This window comes from Dipodomys merriami, unplaced genomic scaffold (assembly GCF_024711535.1).
Source record: "Dipodomys merriami isolate MVZ:Mamm:240054 unplaced genomic scaffold, mDipMer1.0.p SCAF_17, whole genome shotgun sequence".
Classification (NCBI taxonomy): Eukaryota; Metazoa; Chordata; class Mammalia; order Rodentia; family Heteromyidae; genus Dipodomys; species Dipodomys merriami.
Genome location: NW_027203048.1, coordinates 31,579,261 through 31,604,801, shown reverse-complemented (window position 1 = coordinate 31,604,801; position 25,541 = coordinate 31,579,261). Strand labels below are relative to the sequence as shown.

General features: G+C 37.8%; 1 protein-coding gene across 2 annotated transcripts in view; it reads right to left on the bottom strand.

Annotated features, from left to right (window-relative positions):
* The window catches only part of Eml6 (EMAP like 6), a 251,333-nt gene that overhangs the window by 147,405 nt on the left and 78,387 nt on the right, over positions 1-25,541 (bottom strand). For both annotated transcript variants that reach the window (XM_070025631.1, XM_070025632.1), the window contains exons 2-5: positions 16,508-16,667; positions 12,848-12,946; positions 7,457-7,525; positions 589-774 (exon numbers count right to left, since the gene is read on the bottom strand). In XM_070025631.1, the coding sequence (XP_069881732.1) occupies positions 589-774; positions 7,457-7,525; positions 12,848-12,946; positions 16,508-16,667 (514 nt within the window). The remainder of the gene's footprint in view (positions 1-588; positions 775-7,456; positions 7,526-12,847; positions 12,947-16,507; positions 16,668-25,541) is intronic.

Sequence of the window (25,541 nt, the reverse complement as noted above, 5' to 3'; positions counted from 1 at the left end):
TATTTCCACTGTATCATCAGTAGATATTAACAATGTGACCAATTTCATGTGTGTCAACAGACAAAAGAGTGTCAATAAAAGTTTGTCCTTGTTTTTATAGAGCAGACCATCAAGAGAGAAGGCTATCAATGGCAACTGTGACACTCTGGCACCTCTGTATAAGTGAGGAAAATCAGCATAAAAATAACAGTCACCCATGGCCTTCTGGTTCCAACGCTGGGCCATAGAGTAGCAGCACCACACATCACCTAGATCCACACTGTAGAATGTGAATGGAAGCAAGACCCCAAGGGACTTCAGGCACTTTACAATTTGAGAACTTAGGAGGAAATGGTTCCAGTCTCCTGTGAAACTAATGGATGAATAAACACAAATCTGCCTATTACGGTGGAGGCTGAGTCTGTATACTTTTTGAGATATTTTTCTTTTAGATGAACAAAAATGGTTGAGGAAGTCTTCGTGTGTGTTTTGGGAGTGTTTGGTAAAAGTCTCCTCACTCAAGTTGGGGGTAGGAGGGAAATACAAGGATTTGTGATCTTAACTCGTATAGTGTAAGTCCTCCCCCAATTCCCATTTGGCCATACTCACACTGTGTGCACCTTGAATGGTACGGACTAAATTGAGCCCTTTCCAGACATAGATGTCACCATTTAAAGCACCAGAGTAGGTGATGTCTTCTTTGGCACATGCAAGGCAAAGAATGGTCTGAAGATCTCCCGTTTTGCCAAATATCCCTCTTTTTGCAGTCAGGGCATTTCCACATAGTGTCCAAAACTAGAAATTGATAAAAAGAAATCAATTCCATAATAAAGTATCTTAATGCACTGTATCATAGGTATTCACATTTCAGTACATTTTAGATAATGCACCATGTCTGAACCAAGCACAAGTAAATTGGTTCTCAGTAATGGCAGAGAACTAAAACACATTTTAGCCTTCCTCTAGGAACAGCAGAAAAACCTATAATGATATATTTTAAACTATCCAAGTTCTGAACTGTCAAAACTTAGAATGGCAACTAAATAGAAAGTGTCAATGTTCTCAGAGTTGAAAGAAAAGTAATGAGTCATGCTTTTGTTTAATTTCTTTGACAAATTATAAAAGTAGGATAAGTTTATTGTAGACATTTTTAGATGAATATAAAAAAGGAAATTGAAATTATAACTTCCTGCTGGCATGTTGATATATCATCTAGGCAATCAATGTGTGTAGATATATATTTTTTACATATATATTTGCATATATATAGCTACACACATAGATGTATATATATATAACTACTTTCAAAATAAAAGTGACATAATCTTTTTACCTCAGAAATTTTACTGGTGAATGTTTCAAAATAGAAGTGATATTTTCCTATGGCTGAATGTGCGCTATGCTCTTTTAGTTGTACAGTTCATGAGAAAGACCACAAGCATAAAGCCTGTGAGGGGCAACTGAGGCACTCTCAAGATGACAGGCATCGAGTGTTTTTCTTCACTATAGTTTTAATGTATGAATGTATGACCTCACCTCCATTTATACAGCCCCTCTCTTTATAAAGGCTCTCAGTAATTCCCTGGAGGATAGGCTAAGATAGATTCTATTCTTATCCCCCATGGAAGGGCAGAAAAGAAAGCATATGTGGTTTGCCAAAGGTCCAGGTTCATTGGGGGTTTTACATGAGAAACTATGGAAATCTAGATCTTTGCCTTGAAAAGGTTTTAACTAATAAAGAAGATACATATGAAACAGTGAGCAAGATTTTCAGAGCACTCTGTTCAGATTATACACAAGGGACAACAAAATTCAGAGCTAGACTAGCAAGTTAGACTAGAGGAAATGAACAAGAATAGGATTTGGATCAGTGGTAAGAAAGAAATTGCATCTGGCTCAGGAGAACAAGATTAGATGACTCCAGATGGCAGGAATGTATGAAGGGGGAAAAAATCAATGACAACCAGAATATTTGGTACCTGCAGGAGAGGAAAACTGGAGACCTGTCCAGGGAGCTGGCTAGTGGGGGAAGCAGTTCTGGGATGGTGGCATCACTGAAATGGTGGGTGGGCAGGCATGCAGGCAGCTGGGGAGGTGGTGGCAGGGGTGAGGAGGGCTGTTCTGCAGGCCTTGCCTTAGCAGGCACAAGATGCAAGTGTGCGACCATTTCACTGGGCAGGACTCTCCCCTCCAAGGAGAAACCTGTCAGCTCTGGTGATTTGTTTATTTGGGTATTATTATTTTTTGTTGATGTATACATCAAAGCACTATGAAGCTTTGGAGAAAAACCCTGTGGAAAACACTTCAGTTTTAAATGGGAAAATGTCAACAAACTGCTAAGACACAAATGATTACTGGTTGCACAAATATGCCAGAGAGCTTGCTGCTCAGTGGCACTTTTAGGCACGCATTTTCCTTTCTCATTATGTTTCCTCATGCATCAAGATCAACTGGAGAGTGAGTTGTCCTTTTACTTTGGAAGGTGCCTCCCTGGCCTGAGTCTAAAATTTCTGTCTGGAAAACTACAAGAAAATAAGAGATCATTATCTCATGTTTGGTCACACAAAGGTTTTCTGACAAAAATCATGCAGTCAGATGCTACAATGCCCACACAAAACAATTTAAATAGTCACATGATTCTCCTTCTAAAGCACATAGAGATGTGATGCCAGGATAACAAATGAATTTTTCTGCAGAAAAAGGTGAATACCTGAAAGACTCTCTTTTTGAGAGCCATTTTCTATATAGAAAACAGTGGTATTTCAGGGTAGCAATACACCCTTAGATTTACAGCAAATGGACATACATTGTTTATCTTCTCCAAACTCCAGTCACAAATTTTGTTAGAACTGGCAGGTATCTTGGAGTTTGTTTGGCTCTAGGTAGTCCCCTAGGTACCTTCAGTCTGTAACTAAAAACTGGGAAAAGGCTCAAGAGTATCCACAAACCTGCTGGCTCACTTGCTGTAAAACTGACGAAGCAGATGTTCAGTTGTTAACTGTTTTGCGAGCACTCATTTTGGAGAATTGTAATTGGACTGTCAAACACTGGAAGCTTGGGAAACCAGAAAATATTTTCCCAAACTACGAAAATTTCACACATATCTTTTCTTGAAATGCAAAGCTTTTTGCACTCAACTTGTAAATGAAATCAAAGATAATGGAGGGTATGGGGAGAATAAAAAAGAGGAGGAACCCTGAATCTAATATAGAAAACAAAGATAAAGTGTGAGGCAGGCACCTACCAAGGCAAATATTAACACACCTTCAAAGTATCCTTTCCTTTGGCTGTTCCTTTCTGTCATCTATCCTTCTTGAACTATGATTTTAAACTGAAGTGCTCAGTCAGGTGCATCTTGAATTGAGCATGCATGGGATGATGTCCACCCCGAAGTGTGTTATCTTGTGAATATGCCAGGCTTTCTTAATGAAATGCCCATGCTTCCTTCGTTCAAGGAGGGAATCAGGCTGCGAATGTAGATTAGTGATAGAGTGCTAGCCTAGCATGCATGAAGGCTGGGTTTGATTCCTCAGTACCACATAAACAGAAAAAGCCAGAAGTAGTGGCGCTGTGGCTCAAGTGGCAGAGCACTAGCCTTGAGCACAGAGAGGCTCAGGGACAGAGCCCAGGCCTTTAATTTAAGCCCCAGGACCAGAAAAAAAAAAAAAAAAAAAAAAAGGAGGAATCACTTTCTATGGTCTCCTTACCTGTTGTAGGAAATAAATCTTTCTCCACTCATATCCTGACTTGTGCTTATTTTGGCTTTATATTCACCAAGATTTGAACCTATCACATTCAGTTACAAAAATAATAGACAAATAATAAGCCTGCTTAAAGTTACTGTTGAATTATTTCTGAACAGCATTAATAAAGGGTAGCTAAGAGGATCTTTGCAAATTCTTCCCTTAAGGGAGAGATTCTTGTTTTGTTTTGAGGACACATACCTAAACCCAAAACAATTAGCACTCTTAATGTGCCCAAATAATGTTCCTGGATTTCATCTGTCTCTATTCTTAAAACAGATTAAAAGATAGAGTTAGCCAAAGAAAGAAATAGAGAGGAATCCAAAGAATTCTTTCAAACCAAGCAGCTCATCTAGTTAGAATCCCAATGACTGTTGGGTTTTGGAGACAAGTTACGCCAAGATGGAGTATTAAGCAAGTAACTTCTTAGCAGGAAGAGGCCCTCAAACAGAGCCAGAGGCTTTGTTTAGGTCTGCCATCAATTTTGCAATCTTAGGGAATGTTAACATTATCAATAACATTATAGCATTCCTACTGCTTCTATATGTCACTGAACATAACTCTTGGAAGGAAGAAGAAGAAAGCCTAGAGGAAATAAAATAGTCAGGTAGAAGAAGTCAAGTAGAAGGAGATAGAATTAGGATTCAAAGTTGGACAAATCCTTGTATCTCAGCAAGGATTCAAATTGAATTATGGGTTCCAGATCAGGGTACCAGATTTCCAGAAAGCCACACAGACTAATAGAACTCATCATTACCTCACTGTTTTCCTTAAATACGGCTAAAAAAACCAACTCAGTACCTCATCATATTTTAACCTGATCAGAAATTCACGTTGCGGATACAAATCTCTGGTTAATTTTTAAAATGCTAAAGGAATTACATTATTGAATGTCTAGTTTATTCTACACAAAAAAATTTTTAAATAATTATTTCCTTGGATAGTAAATTACCTAAAATTCACCAGTCAACTACTTTTTTTTTTTTTTGTGAAAATACTGTACAGAGGGGTTACAATTACATGGGCAAGATAATGAGTACATTTCTTATCAAGCATTGTAGCCTTTGTTTCCCTTTTCTCATCCCTTCCCATCCTCCCCCCCCATACCAAATCCTCCCCCCCCCTTTACAAAGTTGTAAAGTTCGTTTTCAACATAACAACTTGTACATCTCATTAAATAGGGACACAGGTGGACCAGTCAACTTCTTGAGAAGATTACCAATCTTGTATCAAATCTTAGCATATCCAGATGTTCCTGGATCAAAGGGGATCAAAATATCTAAGGCTATCAATAAATACTGTCAAATTACTGGTCTGAAAGGCCATACTCGATTACCGTTCTACAAACTTGACAGAACTCCTTCACAGAATCCCTCACAACAGGGGCTGGGAAGGTGGCTCAGCGGTAGAGCGCTTGCCTTGCATGCATGAGACCCTGGGTTCAATTCCTCAGCACCACATAAGCACAAAGAAAAAAAGCCGGAAGTGGCGCTGTGGTTCAAGTGGGTAGAGCTCTAACCCTGAGCTGAAGAGCTGAGGAACAGCACCCAGGCCCAGAGTTCAGGTCCCATGACCGGACCCAAAAATAAATAAATAAATATTAAAAAAAAGAATCCCTCACAACACTGGGTACAACTTAATTGCAATATTTAACATATTAAATTTATTCTTAAGTCCATACTCTTAAATGACTAAGATTTTCATTTTTGTCAATTCTCTCTGTCCATTCTACAGGTTTTCCAGTTTTTATTTGAAGAACACAACGGTATTGCTACATTTGTCATTTATACTTGCTAGTTCATGGTTTCCATCTTTGCAGGGATAAGCTAACAAAATATTTTATGAATAATAAATAATTGAATAATAGAATAAATCTATCAATATGGTACATACCCTATGGCTTTTTTCTTTGCTTATACATTCAGAAGGCTCTTTCTCCAAGTTTAGAGGACTTAAACATTTGCATACACATTTCTCTTAGTTTTCTTTAAATATATAACTCAAATTCACTTTCAATTTATGTGGCATATAGTATGAAGTAATACACTCTCCCTAAAGTAGTTACAGTGCCTGATAGTGAACAGATACTATTGTTATACTCTAATCTGTCACACATATTAATGTCTATTTCTGAGCTGTTAGAAAAATTGATTTTTCTCCTTATCCCAGTCTTCTACCATCTTTGTTATTTTAAATTCTAACTACATTAATAAATAGTGAATATTTGCCATTATTGTTCTTTTTATCCCAAAGTTCTTATTCTAGATTTTTAATCCTTCCAAATTAATGTAGAGTAACTTTTTTTTGGGAGGGGGGCGGAGTCCAGTCGTGGGGCCTGAACTCTGGGCCTGGGCACTGTCCCTCAGCTCTTCATCTCAAGGCTAGCGCTCTACCACTTGAGCCATAGCGCCATTTCTGGCTTTTTTCTTATGTGGTGCTGAGGAATAAACCCAGGGCCTCAGGCATGCAAGACAAGCACTCTACCACTGAGCCACCTTCCCAGCCCAGTGTAGAGTAACTTAAAAGGACAGATGACCACAACAATAAGGATTATAACTTAATTTGTGGCAAATATAAATTAACTTGGAAAGAAATGGTACATTTCTAATATATTTTTTTTTGTCAGTCATGGGGCCTGAACTCTGGGCTTAGGGACTGTCCCTGAGCTCTTCAGCTCAAGGCAAATGCTATATCTCTTAAGCCACAGCACTACTTATCGAACCCAGGGCCTCATGCATTCAAGGCAAGCACTCTACCACTGAGCCACTTTCCCAGCCCCATTTCTAAATTTTTGATGCCAGAAATCAGTATACTTTCTATTTGTCTAAGACTTCTTTTATGTGTCTCTATAAAGTTTTATAGTATGCTTTAAATGTATCTTACATAGTTCTTGTTATATTTATTTCTGAGCACTTATGGTCTATTTCATATCTTATCATTAAGTAGAAATAATGAACAAGATCATAAAAGTAAAACAAAAGAACTGGAAAATAGGAGTGGCTAGTTGCATGATAATATATCATCTATTCCATTCACACAGAAATGCAGTATGTTTATACTCGCAGAGATCCACATATGGTCCTTTTAACAGAGTAATCCTTATACCTTATTTATTGATATTAATTTACACTATTCATAACATTTTACACAGAAGTTCCTACACCATATTCTACAGTTTAGAAGACATTTGTTCTATATGACAGCACAGGCTGTTGATGGAATTAATTCTGCTACCTGTATAATAAAATAGAAGAAGCAAATGTGGATCTTATTAGAATGGAGTTTGGATGTGTATTCTAGAGGAAGACAGATATTTAAAAAACAATGTCTCTGGAAGGACTGCACTGTGTATCTACGTCCATATTAAATACTTCTCTTCTAAGAGAATATATCAACATATCAGAAAATGTAGCATTATGTATATATCATAATAACATTAAAAGAACTATTTTTAAGTATGCAACCCTTAGAAGTCTTCATGTAACTTCAGTTTAATATTTAATTAATTAAATTTCTTTTTCAGCTTTGGGTTGAGCACTTCACTTTATTGACATTGCTTTGCACTTCTGAGAAAAAAATCTTAACTTATTTCAGGACCAGAGAAAACAGCTAGCAGGGCTCTAAAATTAAGCTGGAAAAAAGCAAAGTCAAACAGTTTCTGAACATCCAGGAATCTTTATCAGGACCTAAAATTCTTTCCATACAAGTTATTAGTTAAAAAGTAACCACGTTACCTTTATATGTTTTACTCCACAGCTAACCACTCTGTTTGGCTGATATGGATCCCAGGAAATATCAAAAATCTGTCCAAAAAAGAAATACTGATCATTTTCTATGTTTTTGTATTTTTTTTAGAGGCCAGTACAACTGGCAAGACTCTACCTTAAAACATTTAGAACCCAATGTTACCTGCACAGAATGGAAATGAAGACTCTGGCCATGAGAATGAGTAATGTACATATAACACTTACATCCAGATATAGCTACTTACTATAGGCTTAAGTACAGGCACAACCACCCACAGTAACTGAGAACAAACTGATTGACATATTTTTAGTTTTGTCCACTCAAAGAAAATAAAAAATAAATGAATGGTAATGTTTTGGTCAAATTTTCCAAAGCTCTTCACAGAGTTAATAAAATATTTTATATTTAAGTCACAGGTACTTAGAAACTGCTTCTTGATAAACAGCCCTGAGTCTAATAAAAATAACCAGGCTAATAAGCTAACTAAGAGTGGGATAAAAGCCTGGCATCCATACCTTCATTTTTATGTGATGCCTTTGTCGTAAAACTTTGGATCAGAATCTTGCTTAACTCTGCATGTAACTGAGGCATCTTACAATGTCTTGTCCCACAGTTCCCAAATGGCTCCTAGCCATGTCCTAAACCTGCAGCCACCTGGGATTGCAAGAAGAACAGAACTTCACAGAGGATTACTCCATGACGAGCCACCATCTCATGGGAACAAGAGTATCCTCTCAACAATAGCGACTTCTTCAAACCACCTTGTAGAACTACAATTGAGATGGCCAAGCAGACTAAACTTTGACCATGACTACTAAATTATGCATATCTCTTTGTTTCCTGACCAAACTCATTCTCTATGTAAACCTAAAGCTCATATCAATACTCTGAAGACAGGGTGAAATGCTTACTTTCCATCTTCCCCAAATAGCTATATTGATTAAAAATCCCCTCCCACCTTTTTACCATTACTTCCTATTTGCCTTCTTCAGGGTAAATGGCCAGACCTGACTTAGAACCTTTAGAGTTAGGGTTTTGGCCTAAAACTGTGATTGCTTTTCTTAACAAAAATGGAAAGAATGATCAAATTCTTTATTGTAATTAGGAATTTTCTTAATAATTGATTGCAATTTATTGTGGACCACAGTCTCTAGTAATTATAGAAAATATGAAAGAGGCATTTATCTGACACTAGCTTAGAACACCTAAAATAGTCCTTTAAACCTTAATTTTAATCTGACCCAGATATGCTGTAGTTTTGTTTTTAGTGTTGTTGTTGTAGTTTGGGTGTCACTCCTGGGGCTCAAACTCAGGGCCTAGGCAGTGTCCCTGAGCTTTTTTGCTCAAGGCTAATGCTCTACTACTTGAGCTCCACTTTCTATTTTCTAGTAGTTAATTGGAGATAAGAGTCTCACAGATTTTCCTGCCCAGGCTGGCCTGAAACCGTAATCCTCAAATCTCAGCCTCCTGAGCACCTAGGATTGCAAGTGTAAGCCACCAGCACTGGGCTACAAATCAGATTCTGACCAGTGTCTATGTCCCAACACAGGAAGGCAAATATTTCAGTGAAAAAATCTTTCAGCTAAATAGGCAGATTAACAACCCCACACACCCAACCCTGAAATGATAAATGTGTATCCATGTAAATTTCCCTATAGCTATTGTTACTCCACCCCCTCACCCCACCCCATCCTAGGCCCACTGTCCAGCCAAGCCTAGCAGGATGAAAGTACATTCGATTCCTGAGAAAATTTCTGCCTATGTGGGCTGACTAAAGGTCCACAAGGGACCATGCACTTGGGCATGAGTGAAGACACTCCACACTCTTGAGCATTTAGGACCCTATCTCCAAAATAAAGGAAGTTCAGGATGCTTCCGGCTAGTACACAGCTTCTTGGGACTGGCTTCTTAAGACAAAAGGAAGACTCAAGAAGCTAGCTGCCTGAGAGGACTCGGCATCTGGTAGCTAAAGCTATTTGCCCTTCGCTCTCCAAAGAAAACATTTTTTAACCTAGGTTAATAAAAGCCCAAAAGCTGGGCCTGGCACCAGTGGCTCACGCCTGTAATCCTTGCTACTCAAGAGGCTGAGATCTGAGGATCATGGTTCAAAGCCTCCCTGGGCAGGAAAGTCCATGAGACTTTTATCTCCAATTAACCACCAGAAAACCAGAAGTGATGCTGTGGTTCAAGTGGTAGAGCGCTTGCCTTGAGCTGAAGAGCTGAGGGATAGTGCCCAGGCCCAGAGTTCAAGCCCCATGATGGACTAAATAAATATCAAAAAGTTCACCATAAAAAAGTTAGAGCAGCCTCTGGATTTCCTGAGTAGGCAAGGTGTAGGCTTTGAAAGTGCCAGAATGCTTTTCGACCCACTAGCTGTGTTCAGAGAATCTACACTCAGTCCTATTTCCCAGTAACTGGGGCATATAACTAAATCCACACACACACACACACACACACACACACACATCCTGGCTTTTCTTCAAATTTTTTCTATAAGTTGTAACACTGTGTACTATAGGAAAGCAAGAAGCAAATTGAGATTTTTAATCTTTCCCCAAATATAACCATAATTACAAATATATTCATTTTTCCATTTTTACATATGCCATTTTCTCTTAATAGAGCCAGAGACCAGAGCCAGATCTTATGGGCAAGGGTTATAACTGGTTATAACTTCTCACTATAGTAACACTGTACTTTTTACAATATTCCCCTAACTAAAAAGTATAACAATTCAATAGGGCACAGTAACTGAATTCAGACAAGTAGGTCTTGGTATATTTAATAATGCTAAAAGATGAATTAGACAGTTTAATTGACCAGAGGTTATTTTCAAACTGGACAGACTTCAGAATCAGTAAATTCATAAAGCTCTACTTTACAAATACAGAAACAGGGAAAATACACAAACAGGGAACTATGGTAAGAACCAGCTCTAAACAGCTCAGTGGTAAAGCTTGCCATCTGTTTCTCTTAGGTATGATCTGAGCAATTGGCTTCCTTGGATTAGCAGAAGCTCGGCTACTGGGTCTGACTCAGATATTTGTTACAAAAGTATACTCTTAACTTTGGCTTTTATTTTGTTGATGTACCAGGAAAGGATACAGTTTCTTATATACATACAGCCTCAAAGCATGGGATCAGGCTTAGGCCAAATTTAGTTCAATATGAATTCAACACTGGGATAAAAGCACTTTATATATGAGAAAGTGATTATATTAAGCTCTTTATTTTATCTGAGAAAGAGGATTTCACTGATTAAAGTGTTCACAATTGTAGTTTTCTATATGTTCCCCCAAGGTAATCAGCCCAAAAATCTGACATACACTTTATTAATTCAGGTCAGGCATTACAAAAGTGTTGATAACTTAACATAGTAATCACAGAATAATTTAGATAAAAAATTGTGTGGGAACCTGTTCTCACAATCATAGCATCACAATCGTATGTACTGAGATCAAGTCCACTCTTTTTTTTTTTGGGGGGGGGTCCGGTCGTGGGGCCTGAACTCTGGGCCTGGGCACTGTCCCTCAGCTCTTCAGCTCAAGGCTAGCACTCTACCACTTGAGTCACAGTGCCACTTCCGGCTTTTTTCTTTTTGCTTATGTGGTGCTGAGGAATCGAACCCAGAGCCTCAGACATGCAAGGCAAGCACTCTACCACTGAGCCAACTTCCCAGCCCAAGTCCACTCTTTGTGATAGCTGAAAATTCATATATTGATACAGTCTAACTTAACTTTCTTTACAAGATTCATATGACTGTACCACAGCATAAGGGAAAACAAAGTAACAGCCAAAACTTAAGTATCAGAAATATTTTCAAGTCAGCAGTAGAGATGAGCCTGTAATCCTAGCTACATAGGAGAATGACATATGAGGATCATTGCTCAAAGCCAGCTTGAGCAAGAAAGTCCTGAAGATTTTTTTTTTTTTTTTGGTCAGTTGTGGGGTTTGAACTCTGGGCCTGAATGCTGTCCTGGAGCTCTTGAGCTCAAGGCAAGGGCTCTACCACTTGAGCCACAGTGCCACTTCCAGTTTTCTGGTGGTTAATTGGAGATAAATGTCTTATGGACTTCCCTGCCTGGGGTGGCTTTGAACTGCAATCCTCTGATCTCAGCCTCCTGAGTAGCTAGGATTACAGGCATGAGCCACCAGCATCCAGCAATCCTTAAGATTTTTATCTCCAATTAATCACCAAAAGCTGGAATGGTAGAGCAACTGCCTTGAGCAAAAAAGTTAAGGGTCAGTGCCCAGACCCTGAGTTCAAGTCCCAGTACTGGTGTATGGCCATGCACACACGCATGCACGCGTGTGAACACACACACACACACAGAAAATATTTTCAATACACATATTTTATTAAGTGCATTTATGGTACACATTTCATGTGTTGAAGTTGTCTTCCTGCATGTGTTGAAGATTTGGTCCCCAGCAAGTGGTGCTACTGAGGGGGTGACTGGACCACAGGGGCACTAACCTCAATTATCCATGGATGAGTTCAGAGCTGAATGGGCTATTAGGAATAGGACCTGGTGGAAGGAAGTGGATCATTGTGTGTGAGGAGCTCTGTCTTGTCCCTGATCCCTTGTTCTGTCTTTCTCTACTTCCTGACCACTATGAGGTAAGCCATGTGCTTTCTTCATGAATGTATTGGCTCATCACAGATCCAGAAACATGTGGCCATGTGGCCATGGACTGAAACATAAATCTTTCCTTCACTTCTGCTATTTTGTCATAGTGATGGAAATGTTGACTACCACAGGACTAAGTTGGTACCAAATAAGTTCAAATCCTTGAAGATAGAGAACTAATGTCACTAGGTTGTAATATCTCCATGGGGGAGTCTATGTGCATCTAGAGCTGGGAATCATTGGGAAAGAGAGAAGATAGTCCTTTTCTAACACTTAAGTTCTGTGGTTGGTACTCCTGGAGTGATCCACACCCCTTCAGGATCTGAAGGCTTGATCCTGGAGAGGATGTCACATTAACTCTGATGTTTCTTTATCTGCAAATTGCCATATGTATGTGCCATTCTTATAAACATGTTTCAGAGTTCATATCGCTCTAGAAGTAATAAATTTAATGTTTAGTGAAAGTTTCATTCTCTGTAGACAATTAAATTGCACAGAAATACAGAACCACTAGAAGAAATTCCAGGTAAGATAGTCAGTCATGCAAACTCACTTTTAAACTAGAAAACAGGGCAATAAAGAAATCGAACTCATGAGTGATGACTCATGAATAAAAGAAAATAGTACATTTACAAGCTGAATATGTAGGGAATATTGATAAATGGATAATTTACTTTTAAAAATATGAAAATCATAATTATTCCACAGTTCTGTAACCTACATAGTGTGATCCAACAAAAATCTTACCCGGTCAGAATGGCCAGTGGCTGAGGCCAGTAGTTTTCCCTTCCTCCAGTCCCAAATGCAGACTGTGTTTTTGGCATCCAATCCCACAGAGGCTAAACGCTAAGAAAAAGAACAAATTAATGCCTGAAAGTGATGGGAAGACTTTCGTTTATTCATGTCCACTTTCAACAAATAATTACTACTATGAGACAGGCATTGAATTTCTTATGAACAACCAATTTTCCCCTATCCATCCTAAATCCCAAGATATCATAACAGATGACTTAGTAATATTAGTCTATACCGAAACTCCAAAGACCTAAAGCTACTGCTCACTTGTCCTTTTTCAACATAGGTAACATATCTCAAGTCTTATGAGGTCTCTGATAAATCAGTAGACCTCATAAGAACAGAATTAACTTAAATTTTATGTTTAAAACCTTAATGTGAGATTTAAGGAGTATTAAACTCTATAGTTTAAAAGCCTTTCCAGACTGTCAAAAATAAAGGGCTTTAAATCCAAACCCTATAAAGAGAATAAATCTAATAAATGAGCCTTATTCTTATTCTTAACTTTGTATAAATTTCACAAACTTTAAAAATAACTAAAGAATATAATTTTAGTTTAAAAAAAGTAGTTCATCTCCCAGTCTAAACTACATTCTAAATAATTACTTATCTTCAAAGAAAAAACAAAATTCAACAAATACAATTAATGAAAAATGTCCTAAACAGGTATTTGAGACATGAATATCAGAGGATCACTTAAGAGACAGAATTGTATAATAGATTGGAAGTAAATAGATTTGGATTCCCTTTTTTTTTTTTTTTTTTGTCAGTCGTGGGACTTGAACTCTAGGACTGGGCGCTGTCTCTGAGCTCTTCAGCTCAAGGCTAGCACTCTACCATAGAGCCACCACGCCATTTCTACCACTTCTGTGGTGCTGAGGAATCAAACCCAGGGCTTCACGCATGTGAGGCATGCACTCTACCACTGAGCCACCTTCCCAGCCCGCCCTTTTGATTTTTTAAGAAGCCATATATAAGACTTTGAAAACAATAATTTATTAGCTGTCTTAAATCTCAATTTTCTCATTTGTAAAATGAGTATTAACATTTTTGAACCAGGCACTGGGGCTCATACCTATAACCCTAGTTACTCAGGATTATAATCCCTAGCTACTACTGAGGATTGTGATGGGAAGCCAGCCCAGATAGAAAAAGTCTGTGAGACTCTTATCTAAATGGATGTGTGGCTGAAATGGTAGAGTAGCAATCTTGATTGAAAAAGTCAAGTGAGAATGAGAAGACTAGAGTTCAAGCCCCAGTATTGGCAATAACTAACTTAATTAATTAAAATGTTTGGACTTTTTCTTATTTGTAGGATTGTTGTATCATGCAAGTGAAACAAGGCAAATCAAATGGTTTTTAAAATATAGTAATACCCCATGTAACAGTACATGAAAGTACATGCTCACTCTCACCTGAGTGAGAGTGTATGTGAGCACTAATAAGCATACTCCTAAGGTATTCATGGAAAGACAGAGCCATCCATGGCTAAATGTTCATGTGTAGTTATCAGGGAGTATTCAAGTTTCTTCACATAAGATGGCATTCACTACAAGATTTAGTATAAAGCATGTGCACATGAGAAAGGCCTTTATTGTAATTTTTCTTTGAAAATTCCATTAACAAAAGTAATTATAAGACATGGCATTTTTACCCACATTAAAAAAAAAAGCCTGGGGGCTGAGGTATAGCTCACAGAGACAATGCTCCATGTTTGATACCCAGTTACATTAAAAAAAATCTGAGTGGATGAATTCCATTCCATTTCTTTTTTTATTAGACAATAAATTAACAATCATGGGTAAAATGAAAACCCTTATTTCTTTTATTTTTTCTATTTATTATTGTCTTTATGTAGGTATAGAAAGGAGTTGCCATTTAACAAAGCAGTTTATGAATACAATATATCTTATTTCATTTAGTTCATCTGTAATGACAAGTCCCATAGCTACCTGGTAAAGCATTTCTACGGACGCTGTCTATTATGAGGTAATGGGCCATTTGTCATTTTCTGAACATTATTTGATTCCAGTCAACTCTGTCCAGGGAACACAGCAGGCCTGAACAATAGGCACCAACAAGCTATGAAATCTACCATGCCAAATATGTGGTTATTTTTCTCAAGTGACAAGTTAAAAAACACAGTTCATCCCCATCTCTACCTTTCAAAATGGAAACTCAATGGGAGGAACTAGGCAGGACCCTAACAAGAAATAACACAGATAAAGAACAAGTAGTTAACACTCACTTTCCTCCACTGCATTACATTTGCTTCTGATACTCCAGAACAAAGTTTGATAAAGATAACTTGCCCAAATGATGATCACAGAATGTTTATATAAGTACACATACAATCACACTTTGTACTTAGACATGCATTTTCATCAGGAAGCCAATATAACTGCAAGCCTGAACAAATTCCATGATCCAACTATTTCTCTTTAGCCACGGATATACAAAAAAAAATAGAGGAATTGTTCTGCCTTACTTACATAAGATTACATACTAGTAAAATGAAGAACATGTATCGCAAGGGTCTACATATATGGTAAATCTGGTTCTAGAAAGAAAAATAAATACATAGGAATTGGTGACTGCTGGAACAGGTATGGGGTAAGACATGATAGGAATTCCATCTACAAAGGAGGAGCAGAAGTGACCTCAAGGTGAAGTCAAAGAAACTCTAGTCAGTTCACTCCCATAATCCTAGCTTCTTGGGAGGCTAAGAATGGGAAGATCAGTTTGAAGCCAGCCTTGGCAAAAAAGCTTGTGAGACTCCTTAATCCATAACTGGATGCAGTGGTATGCACATGATATCCCAAGCTACGAGGGAGGCTGAGATCCAAGGATTAAGGTACCAGATCAGCCCAGGTAGAAAAAGTCTTCAAGACTGTCTTCACAGGTGGGAAGATAGATGTGGTGGTGAGCACCTGTGGACGTAGCAACAATGGGAAGCCTAAAATAGGCAGTTGTGGCTCAGACACAAACCCAGGAAGTGAGACCCTATATGAAAAATAACCATTAAAACAGAGCCAGGGGTATGGCTTGATATTGTATCACCCTAACAAGCTTGAGGCCTGGAGATCAACTGAGTAGAGAGGAAGGGAAAGGGGAGGGGAGGAAAGAGAAAGGAAGGAGGGGAAGAGAGGAAGAGGGAGAGAGAGGAAGGAGAGAAAAGGGAGGGGAAAGAATGGGAGGGGGAGAAACGGAAAAGGAGGGGAAGAGGGGCAGGGGAGGGAAAAGAAATCTCTTTGGTGAATTATGAGGAGATATTACCTTCTGAAAGCATAATGCTGAGGGCTTGAGGTCTGGGAAAATGACTTGATCCAGCCCTTATTCCCAATAGGAAGCTAATAATGGGTGACAAAGTAAAATTGCTGAACCCTGGTGGATTTGAGTTCATGCTTTCTTTTATGGAGGTTTTTGATCAGATAGTGGGACTGAGGTATCCAAACTAGGTCTGTTGGAAGGCAGTCATAAGTTCTACAAGCTTGGAAAGGGGTCAAAGGGTCAAGGTTCTAGAGGGTGCCAAAGAGAATTGGTTATTCATTGCATTTTTGTGTGAAATTTAAGACATCATTAAAGGAAACATAAATAGAGAAAGATACACACCTGCCCATCTGAGTCGAAAGCCAGGCACGCAACTCCATGTGTATGGACATCTTTAAGAATAGAGACAGTCTGGACATTATAGGAATCCCATATGCAAATATATGGTTCCTTCCCAACTTGGCCAGTTGCGATCAGAGTTTTGTCTGGGTGTAAGGCAAGGCTGAAAGAGAAAATGGTTTCTTTTCACATCTTCTATTTGAACAAAGTTAAGAGACATGGATTATCTTTTATCCAAATTTGTTTCTCACTTCAAATGATCTAATGAGATGATCTAACGGGTCTAAGTTAATTACCTGATGTTCTAAACTGAAATATTTAGCTTTGGCAGAGTCTTAGCAAAATTTGACAATAATTTCATCTTATCTTACCTCCTGGGTTCACCTGAAAGTCAGAAACTATTATAATTCTCCAATTAAAAAATCTCCTATATGATCAACCCAGATGCTGCTTCAGTGGATGAATAGATCAAGAAAATGTGGTATATCTGATGGAATTCTATGCTCCCATCAGAAAGAATGACAATTGCCCCATTTGTAAGGAAATGGAAAGATTTGGAAAAAAATTATATTAAGTGAAGTAACCCAGAAACATAGGCTGCATGTTTTCCTTCATTTGTAATAACTATATGTGTAGGATATTCTTAGGAGAGGACCACACTGCAGACATTTCTTTTTCCTTTCTTTTGTCCCTTTAGTTTATTCCCTGATATCACTGTTCTTTTTTTATTTCTGTTCCCTTTGTCTTGTACATAAGTTTATCTGATTTGGGGAAGAGAAGGGGAATCACAGAAACGGTAGGACAAAGGGTGAACCAATGCAACAGTGACATTAGACTCTATGTTGGAAATGAACTATACAACTTGGTGGGGGGGAGAGGGTTGGGAGGAGAAAACATGAGAGAAAATGAGGGAGGGGTAACACTGTTCAAAAAGAAATGTACTCATTACCTGACTTATGTAACTGTAACCCCTTTGTACATCACCTTTACAATAAAATTTAAATTAAAAAAAAGAAACAAAATTTCCTATATGGTTCTAGAATTGCTTTATGTATGATGTGTACTTTTTTTTCAAAATATTACTGAGTTTTCAAGCTAACTTCTGAATTAGCTTGAAATAAAATGCTGTTGCTAGGAGAAAATTCACTGGTAAATTAATGAAATCTGCTGGCAGAAGCCCTAGATACCATCCTCATTAGGATTTCAAAGCATAGATGGGCCCCAAGGTCAAGTACTACTTCTGTCTGTTGTCACAGATTATGCATTTTAAATGAAAAAATATCTATTTTACATAAGTCACTGTGACACTAAGAGAACTACAAATTACTATGCTTGTGGTTTGTGTAGCAATTTCCCTCTGTAGTCCAATCAAAATAAAACTGTCAAATACCAAATAGTATTTCAAGGAACCTGCAGCAGTCAAAAGAAGAGAGGTTAGTGGCATTATTCTTAGATGAGAAATCATTATGGGAAGAATATATTATATAAATATATTATATAAAGAAGTTGGGCCATCTGAAAAATAGGTGTTGAGGGTTTAAAAAACAAAAACCCCAAAGCCTGTAACCCATGCAGAAAACTAGCAGATCACTATTTACCTAATAAACAGAAGTAAAATGCTTCCCAATTTTACTTTTCAGGGTCTGTGTGCACAAAAAGCAAAACCAAGCTTCTTTTCCTTTTTAATTTTTAGCATGACATTAAGAACTCATGCTTTGGAATCAGGCTCCTGGATTTGCCTAGTGGCTTCCCTTTATTATCCCCAATTTTTTGGATAACCACTTTAGCTCTTTGGCTTTGGTTTCTTCATATGCAAGACAAAAAAATACAAGGAATACAAAGTATCTAGTACAGTGCCTGACAGAGTTTCATCAATCACTTATGCAACTGGCATTAAATTTATTCAATTTACATTCATTTACCTTTCCCCCAGCTTCCCCAAAATCGGTCCTTTCACCTGATAGCCTTCTTGTATTATTCAGAGTATAGCCCAGTGATATTTACTTTTATCTTACATTTATCAATTCAACAGCACATTTCAAACTTCTTAAGAAAAAAAACTATGAACTTAAGTCACTAGATCTACAACAGTATAATATAAAGTGTCAGTAATGGTGCAGTTTCAGAAGGCTTTGTTGACTTAAGTTTTAAGCTAATGTCAAAGTATTTATTTCTTTCTTCCCATATCTGCACATCATGAATTCAAGAATTTCATGCAAAGTCATTTTGAGCAGGATCTACTTTTGTCTAATCCCAAAACATCTTCAGAATTTCTATCCAGAAACACTTAAAATGACAAATATATTTACTATATTTACTCCTGAAATACCTAATCCATCCTGTTCCATATACTTGCTCTTTGCTCCTTCTAGAATGCCCTGACCCTACTGAGCCATGTTTCAATAATGCCGTTAAACAAACCAGCAGATTAAAGCATAGATCTCTGTATCTAGCTAAGGGGATATTTTCTCTAAATGCCTGGGTATGTGATAGGATACCATGAGACATGGCCAACCACTGTGCTGTATACAAGGGGAGAGTTCCACTATCATTTCATAAACTCTTCACTCTGCCTTGGCTTTCTTATCATCTCATCTACCACAGCAGTGTTGTAGTTCACTCGGTAACTGGAAGTACTAAGAGTTCAAGTCTGTCTGGAAGTTGAGAGTCCATAAATCCAACTCTTTGCTTTTCTAAAAACAAAAATAAAAAAACTGTACTTCATCAATTTTGCAAACTATTATAGCTACAATAGCAATGCCACAATATTGAAACTTCCTAAATTGAGTCTCTTTCATCAAAGGTCTCAATAAAATGAGGCAACAGTTGGTGCCATTCTGCTCTTCTTTGGCACTCAGTTTATGTGTTGTGTTATAAACCTGGCAACAAGAAAGAGTCTGACCTCTGAATGAATGTTTTTCTCTGCATATATAAATCAAGTTCCACTGGGAAAGCCCATCTCCTGTTACCATAGCAATAGAAAGCACTGCAGAGCAGGACTTTCATCAGCCTATTGGGAAGAAGAAATTGATTTGTTTCTGTAACATGTCAGGAGGGCAAAGACATATCTTCCTGATGTTGGATAAGATCTGGAAATTTTCCAAATATGTTGAATATTGGAGAAGATGAGCATTAATTAATGGCAATCATTAATGGCAACCTTCTGAGGCTCGACAAAGCCCACTAATCAACACTCATCATTCTTGATCCCCTAGGCAAAACATTAAAAAATTGTATTTGAGCACCTGTTCCAAGTGCAGTGTATTAAAAACATTCATGATTCTAATCTTATTCTGTGAAACCTCATTTTAGTGTTGCCTAGGCTGTTAGAGTTTTCTTTTTGAATGATCTCACTAGGAAAGCACAAAAGCCTTCTCTTTCCCTCCCATGAACATGATCCTAGACAAAGGTTCCCAGTGTTGAGGCACAGACACATGAGGCAGAGGAGAGGCGGCTGCTCTGTGGGCTTAACACGAAGTGACCCACTCTTGGTGGGTCAGAAAAGACAAAGGCAGGCTTGGTTTGAACTAACAGAGCCTCAGACAGGTGCTTAGTACTGGTCTACCACCTGTAATACCACCCAGACTCTGGTCTAACACTATGAAGAGGGCCTTGCCTTCCAAGTTGACCTGGACCAGGTGAATGGGAGAAGTAGTCACTCAGAAACCAGAATCCACCCATTTTCCTAAATAGCATAGCACTGGTATGTGTATACAGCCTGGGGCTGAGCACAACTCCTCAAACTGGATTTCTTGACAAACATGGTAAGTGATGCACCTAATAAGAATTGATGTACTCTAGACAATACAGACAAATATATTCTCTTCCATGCAATGTGTTGCCACACTGTATGCCATATTCTTGTGGTATGGAACTATATTAAGGAGTAGCTAAGACTGTAGTGGTTTGGAGCTGGGTGTGGTGTTCCTTGCCTGTAATCCCAGCTCTCAGGAGGCAGAGACAACAAGGTACAAGTTCAAGACCAGCCTAAACTATATAACAGGATCCTATCTTGAGGAGAGGAGAGAATAGGAGGGAAGGGAGGTGGGAGAAGAGGGAGATATGGAAAGAGAGACAAAGGAAGGAAGGAAAAAAGGAGGTAGGGAGGGAAAGAAAGAAGGAAGGGAACTAAGGAGGGAGCTGTGGTTTGGGCTGGTGGGATAAGACCACGCAGTAGCCTGGCTGGAACCATCTTAACTGGCAAGAGCTGACTTAAATTTCAGCAACTCTGTGAACTAATTGTTAAGCAACTGCTGTTAAAAATTATGTAAACTTAGAGCTAAATATACTATATTAAAAGGTAATATGCTCAAAAGTCATCACTTCATTCTTAATTTACTGTATTTTACTATTGGCTATAGTCTTGATATAACTATTGCCATCCTATCTGAACGACAGTGTTGTTATACTACAGGATGGTGTAATATCACACACCTCTTTCCAACTCTATTTTAGTGTCACCTTGGTAGCTTGAAGTCAACCATGGTGGAAATAGTTACATCATGGAAATCAACAAATGCTACAAATCAGGGCTTTGATGAATGTTTTATTTTATTTTTGGGGGGGGGGTCCGGTCGTGGGGCCTGAACTCTGGGCCTGGGTGCTGTCCCTCAGCTCTTCAGCTCAAGGCTAGCACTCTACCACTTGAGCCACAGCGCCACTTCCGGCTTTTTTCTTTTTGCTTATGTGGTGCTGGGGAATCGAACCCAGGGCCTCAGGCATGCAAGGCAAGCACTCTACCACTGAGCCACCTTCCCAGCCCTGATGAATGTTTTATTAATTGTCTAGACTTGAGTGATAGATAAAAATTTAAATCCAAATAAGCTTAAACACATTAAAAATTGAGAAAATACTTCAGTACTAAAACAATATACAGGTCAGCAGAGAAGTCATTAGCAACAGTTTAAAGTTTCAAAATGTCTTCTTTTTTTTATCTCTTATTGACATAAATGGGATTATCAACTACTATGTACGTTAGAACTACACTCACTTGTCAATGAGACACACATTTACCCCCCAGTGCTGGGGATTGAACCTAGACCCTCCTGCAAGCTAGATGAACCCTCTGCCACTGAACCACACTAGCAGCCCAAGACTTCCTGTCTAAATCAGACAGTAATCAAGCATTGATGTATCATCTAAATAATAATAATAATAATAATTCATCATATAAAGAATCTAAATAATCAAATCGTGGTTGAACTGCAACCACATGTTGCCCAAGGATACAAAAGTTCAACAAAAATCAATGAAAGCATTCTATGAGAATTAATTTATTATACAGTTAATACAATAATATATCTTATCACTTGTAAATTAACCACATATCATTTATGTATTTATCAGTAAAATTTATAATAAACTCCTGTGAACATGTATGCATATTTCTCTTGGAGAGCTGGCTGTCAGTTACCAAAGGATAAAGTGTCTCCTCTACTTATCAGCAGAAGTACTTTCTCAGAAATCTAATTCAGCAAATAAATTAACCTTTCTGTGCCTCAGTTTCCTGGCCATCAGATGGAAATAACAGCAGAAATAAGGTACTAAATGGGTTTTAAAAGTCTTAAAGCAGTAATGAAAAGCAATAGAGAAAGCATTGTTATTAGGAATTAGCTAGCATGTGGCATACATACATTAAACCTACACTTTATCCTCAGGAACTGATATCCTAAGCCAAGGAAATTCATGTACATGGAGAGCTACAGTGACCCATCCTCCAAAATATAAAAATAAGATTACCATTTCAATATTAAACTGGTAAAACATAAAAAAATCTCAGTTATCTCAAAATGCTGCCCTAAAAAGAAAGCATCTGAAGCAAGAAAAAATTTACTCAAATGCACCAAGAATTAAGAATTGAAGTATACAACTGATAAAACAAACAATAAGAGGAAATAAGCCAGACTGAGAAAAACAAATATCATATGTTTTATCTTGTATTCAAAATGTAGACCAAAAAAGGAATGATATGAATGTAAAATGGGGGACCTAGCAGAGGGTGGCAAATGGCAGGAAAGTGAGAGGGGGAGAGAAAAGAGTGTGGCAGGGGTATGTATAATCAAAGTATTTTAAATACATGTATGAAAATATAACAAAAATGATTTTAAATTTTTTTAAATGGGGATTAGAAAAAGCAATAGAGGGAATAGATATGATCAAAGTACATCAGATGCCTGTATAAAAATGTCACAATAAAATTCTTCTATACATGTTAAGGAAAAGAAAAAGAAAAAAACTTTTGTGATCTTTGATAAGTAATGATTTTTAGAGACAAAACAAACATGAATCATATAATAATAGATATATTGAATTTCAGAATTGTAAGTTCAAATTTCAAACACATAAACACAAGTCACCAATGACTGTACCTAAAATAGATAAAGAATGACTATTTAATAATAAAAACATAATCCAAGTTGAAATATGGAAAAAATGGCTTGCACATTGTCAAAAACAATGAAAATTAAAAAGACCAACAATGACAAGTGAAGACATAGGTCAATTGAAGTGCAACTGGAATACAATGGAATATGTAGCAATTCACTGCTAATGGGAATATGCCATAAATCATTTTGGATGTAAATGTAATAATGTAATAAATCATAAATCAGTTTGGCTGTTTCTTATGGAGTGAAGCATAAACTTAACTAGGTAAGATCTAACCATTTAAGTATTTAACTTTTAAGTATTTACCTAAGAGAAATAAAAGGAAGTGATTAAAATACACTTGTTTACAAATCTTCATAGTACCTGTATTTACAATAGTCACTTACTGGAAACAACTGTCCATTAACAAAAAATAGATAAACAAAGTATGTATTATTTATGCAATAGACCTGCTCCTGTTCTTTCTAATAAAAGAAGAATTTCTGATATGCACAGCATGGAAGAATCTCAAAAATGTAATATTTTGCTCAGTATAGCCCTAGACCATACAGGAAAATTCTCGTCACTGATATATTCATCATATACAGTTAGGAGCTAAGAGATATTGTCTCCAGTTGATGATCCCAAAGAATAAAGGTAGTAGAAGAATGTAATTTAAAGCCACAAGGATGAATATTAGAGGAATCATAATAATAAGAAATCTCTGGGAAGAAAATGGATATAAGAATGTTACATGTATGCTTCATCCTCATGGATATTAAAAGCCAGTTACATATAAAATTGCTAAAACAAGAAATAGCCACAACAGTACCGTCCTTCAAACGTTTTTAGATTATCTTTAAGGAGTTGTACAAGTGGGTCTCAATTCAACATGTCAAAAAGTTGATGAGTACAATGTATCTTGATCACTGTCACCTGTGCCATCATTCTTCCCCATCCATCATACTGCCCTGTTAGATAGAGTACCACCAAAAAGCAGTCACAGAGAATTGAAATTGCTCCTTTGAAAGGTAGCTGGGGTGGCAAAGGGTGGAGCAAAGACAGTTTTCCAGCATAAGGTTTTCTCTGATTTTTAAGTTGTGTATATTGCTTTTACACAAACCAGAAACTGAGACAAACAACTAAAAATGATCTTAGAGAAATAAGAATTGGCACACAAATGGCAGCAGCAGACAGTTTAGAAGTCTCCTACAAGAGGCAGGAAGTAGGGAGGGAGGTTTGATGACTGAATCAGATTTATCAATCCCCAGATGTTCTCATCAGTATAATTGTCTCTGATAAAATAAATCTGATCAGCATGGCTAGCCTTACAGTGAATACTTAGAGAAAGGAGAAATACTGCCTAAGACTGTAACACAGCAATTTGCTAATGAGAAGTTTCACTAATGAGAGGGGTCTATGCAAAACCCAGCTTTCAGGAACTATTCATCTCTCTTTTCCTTTCTTTAAGCAAGGAGCATGACTCAAGCATTGAGGGTTATATCTGGCAGGAGTCCTGTTAATTTAGGATAATTAAATATGCCAGTCATGTGTTTCAGCAAGGCCTGATTAAATACTTTAGAGAAGTCATTAGTGAATCCATCTGGCCCAGCAGCTTTGCCAGATGGCAAAATGTTACTACCGCTATGTGTTCTGCTCCATGAATAGTCTACCTCTATTGTAGAATAACATGCAGCCATTTTCAGGCTAAGTTTTAATTTGCTTGTTTACAGCATCAAGGGATTTGGAAAGTAGGAGGCAAGCTGAACACCACTCCAACTGAGCCATGAGATGTCAAGGTGGAATTATGTGGAATTCTGTTGTTGAATTCCAAGTGATTACATCATTTCCACTTCCTGTTGACTGTGCTATCAAACATTCCAGATGCAACTCCATATGGAAGTAGAGTCATAGGGACAGGTGACCACCTGTATTTCACACCCAAGAGACCACAGACTCTAAGATGAGAAGAATCCTGGAAGTATTTTCTCTTGATAGAGGATTCTTAAATGGAAATATGGCAAGGTTAGATCTTTTAAAACTATTATTAGCCTTGGAGCAGTTGATTAAAATGACAGTTATTTCAATAGATTGATCAGGCAGAGTTAACTCTGAATTACCCATTCCCTAACCAGTTTGCTATGGCATGATAATAGTGTTCATATGAACGCTCCACAAACTGGGGGAGAAAATTGGGGGCTTGGAGATGCTCCAACCGTCTGGAGTAGTTTCATGAAGGTATGAAGCAAAGATAAAGCCTAGAAAAGAGCCCAACATCTAACTGCCCTCCACCCCTTGGAGGACTCTGATTTCTCAGAATATGCATCAGGTTAAACAGCAGCCCCTCTTTTCTAACAAAGCCAGGTGTACACAGCTAACTGCCTAGCTTACTTGATTTTGATCAAACAATTTATTTTGAGGGAACTATTGCCATTAAGGGCAGCCGCTGACTGCCTGGGAACTACAGTGCCACACTGTGGCAATCTGCACTTAGAGATTGGGTTTATTTTTGCGTTGGGTCACCAGAACCTTCCTCCCCTTCATTGTGTTGTTGTTCCTCTTCCCTAGTTCCTGCTTCTCACATTTCCTGTCTTTTCAGGAGATGTTATATTTTATCCAACAGTCCCAGGTGTTCAGTATTTTCAATTGTTTGGATTGCATCCTTGTGAAT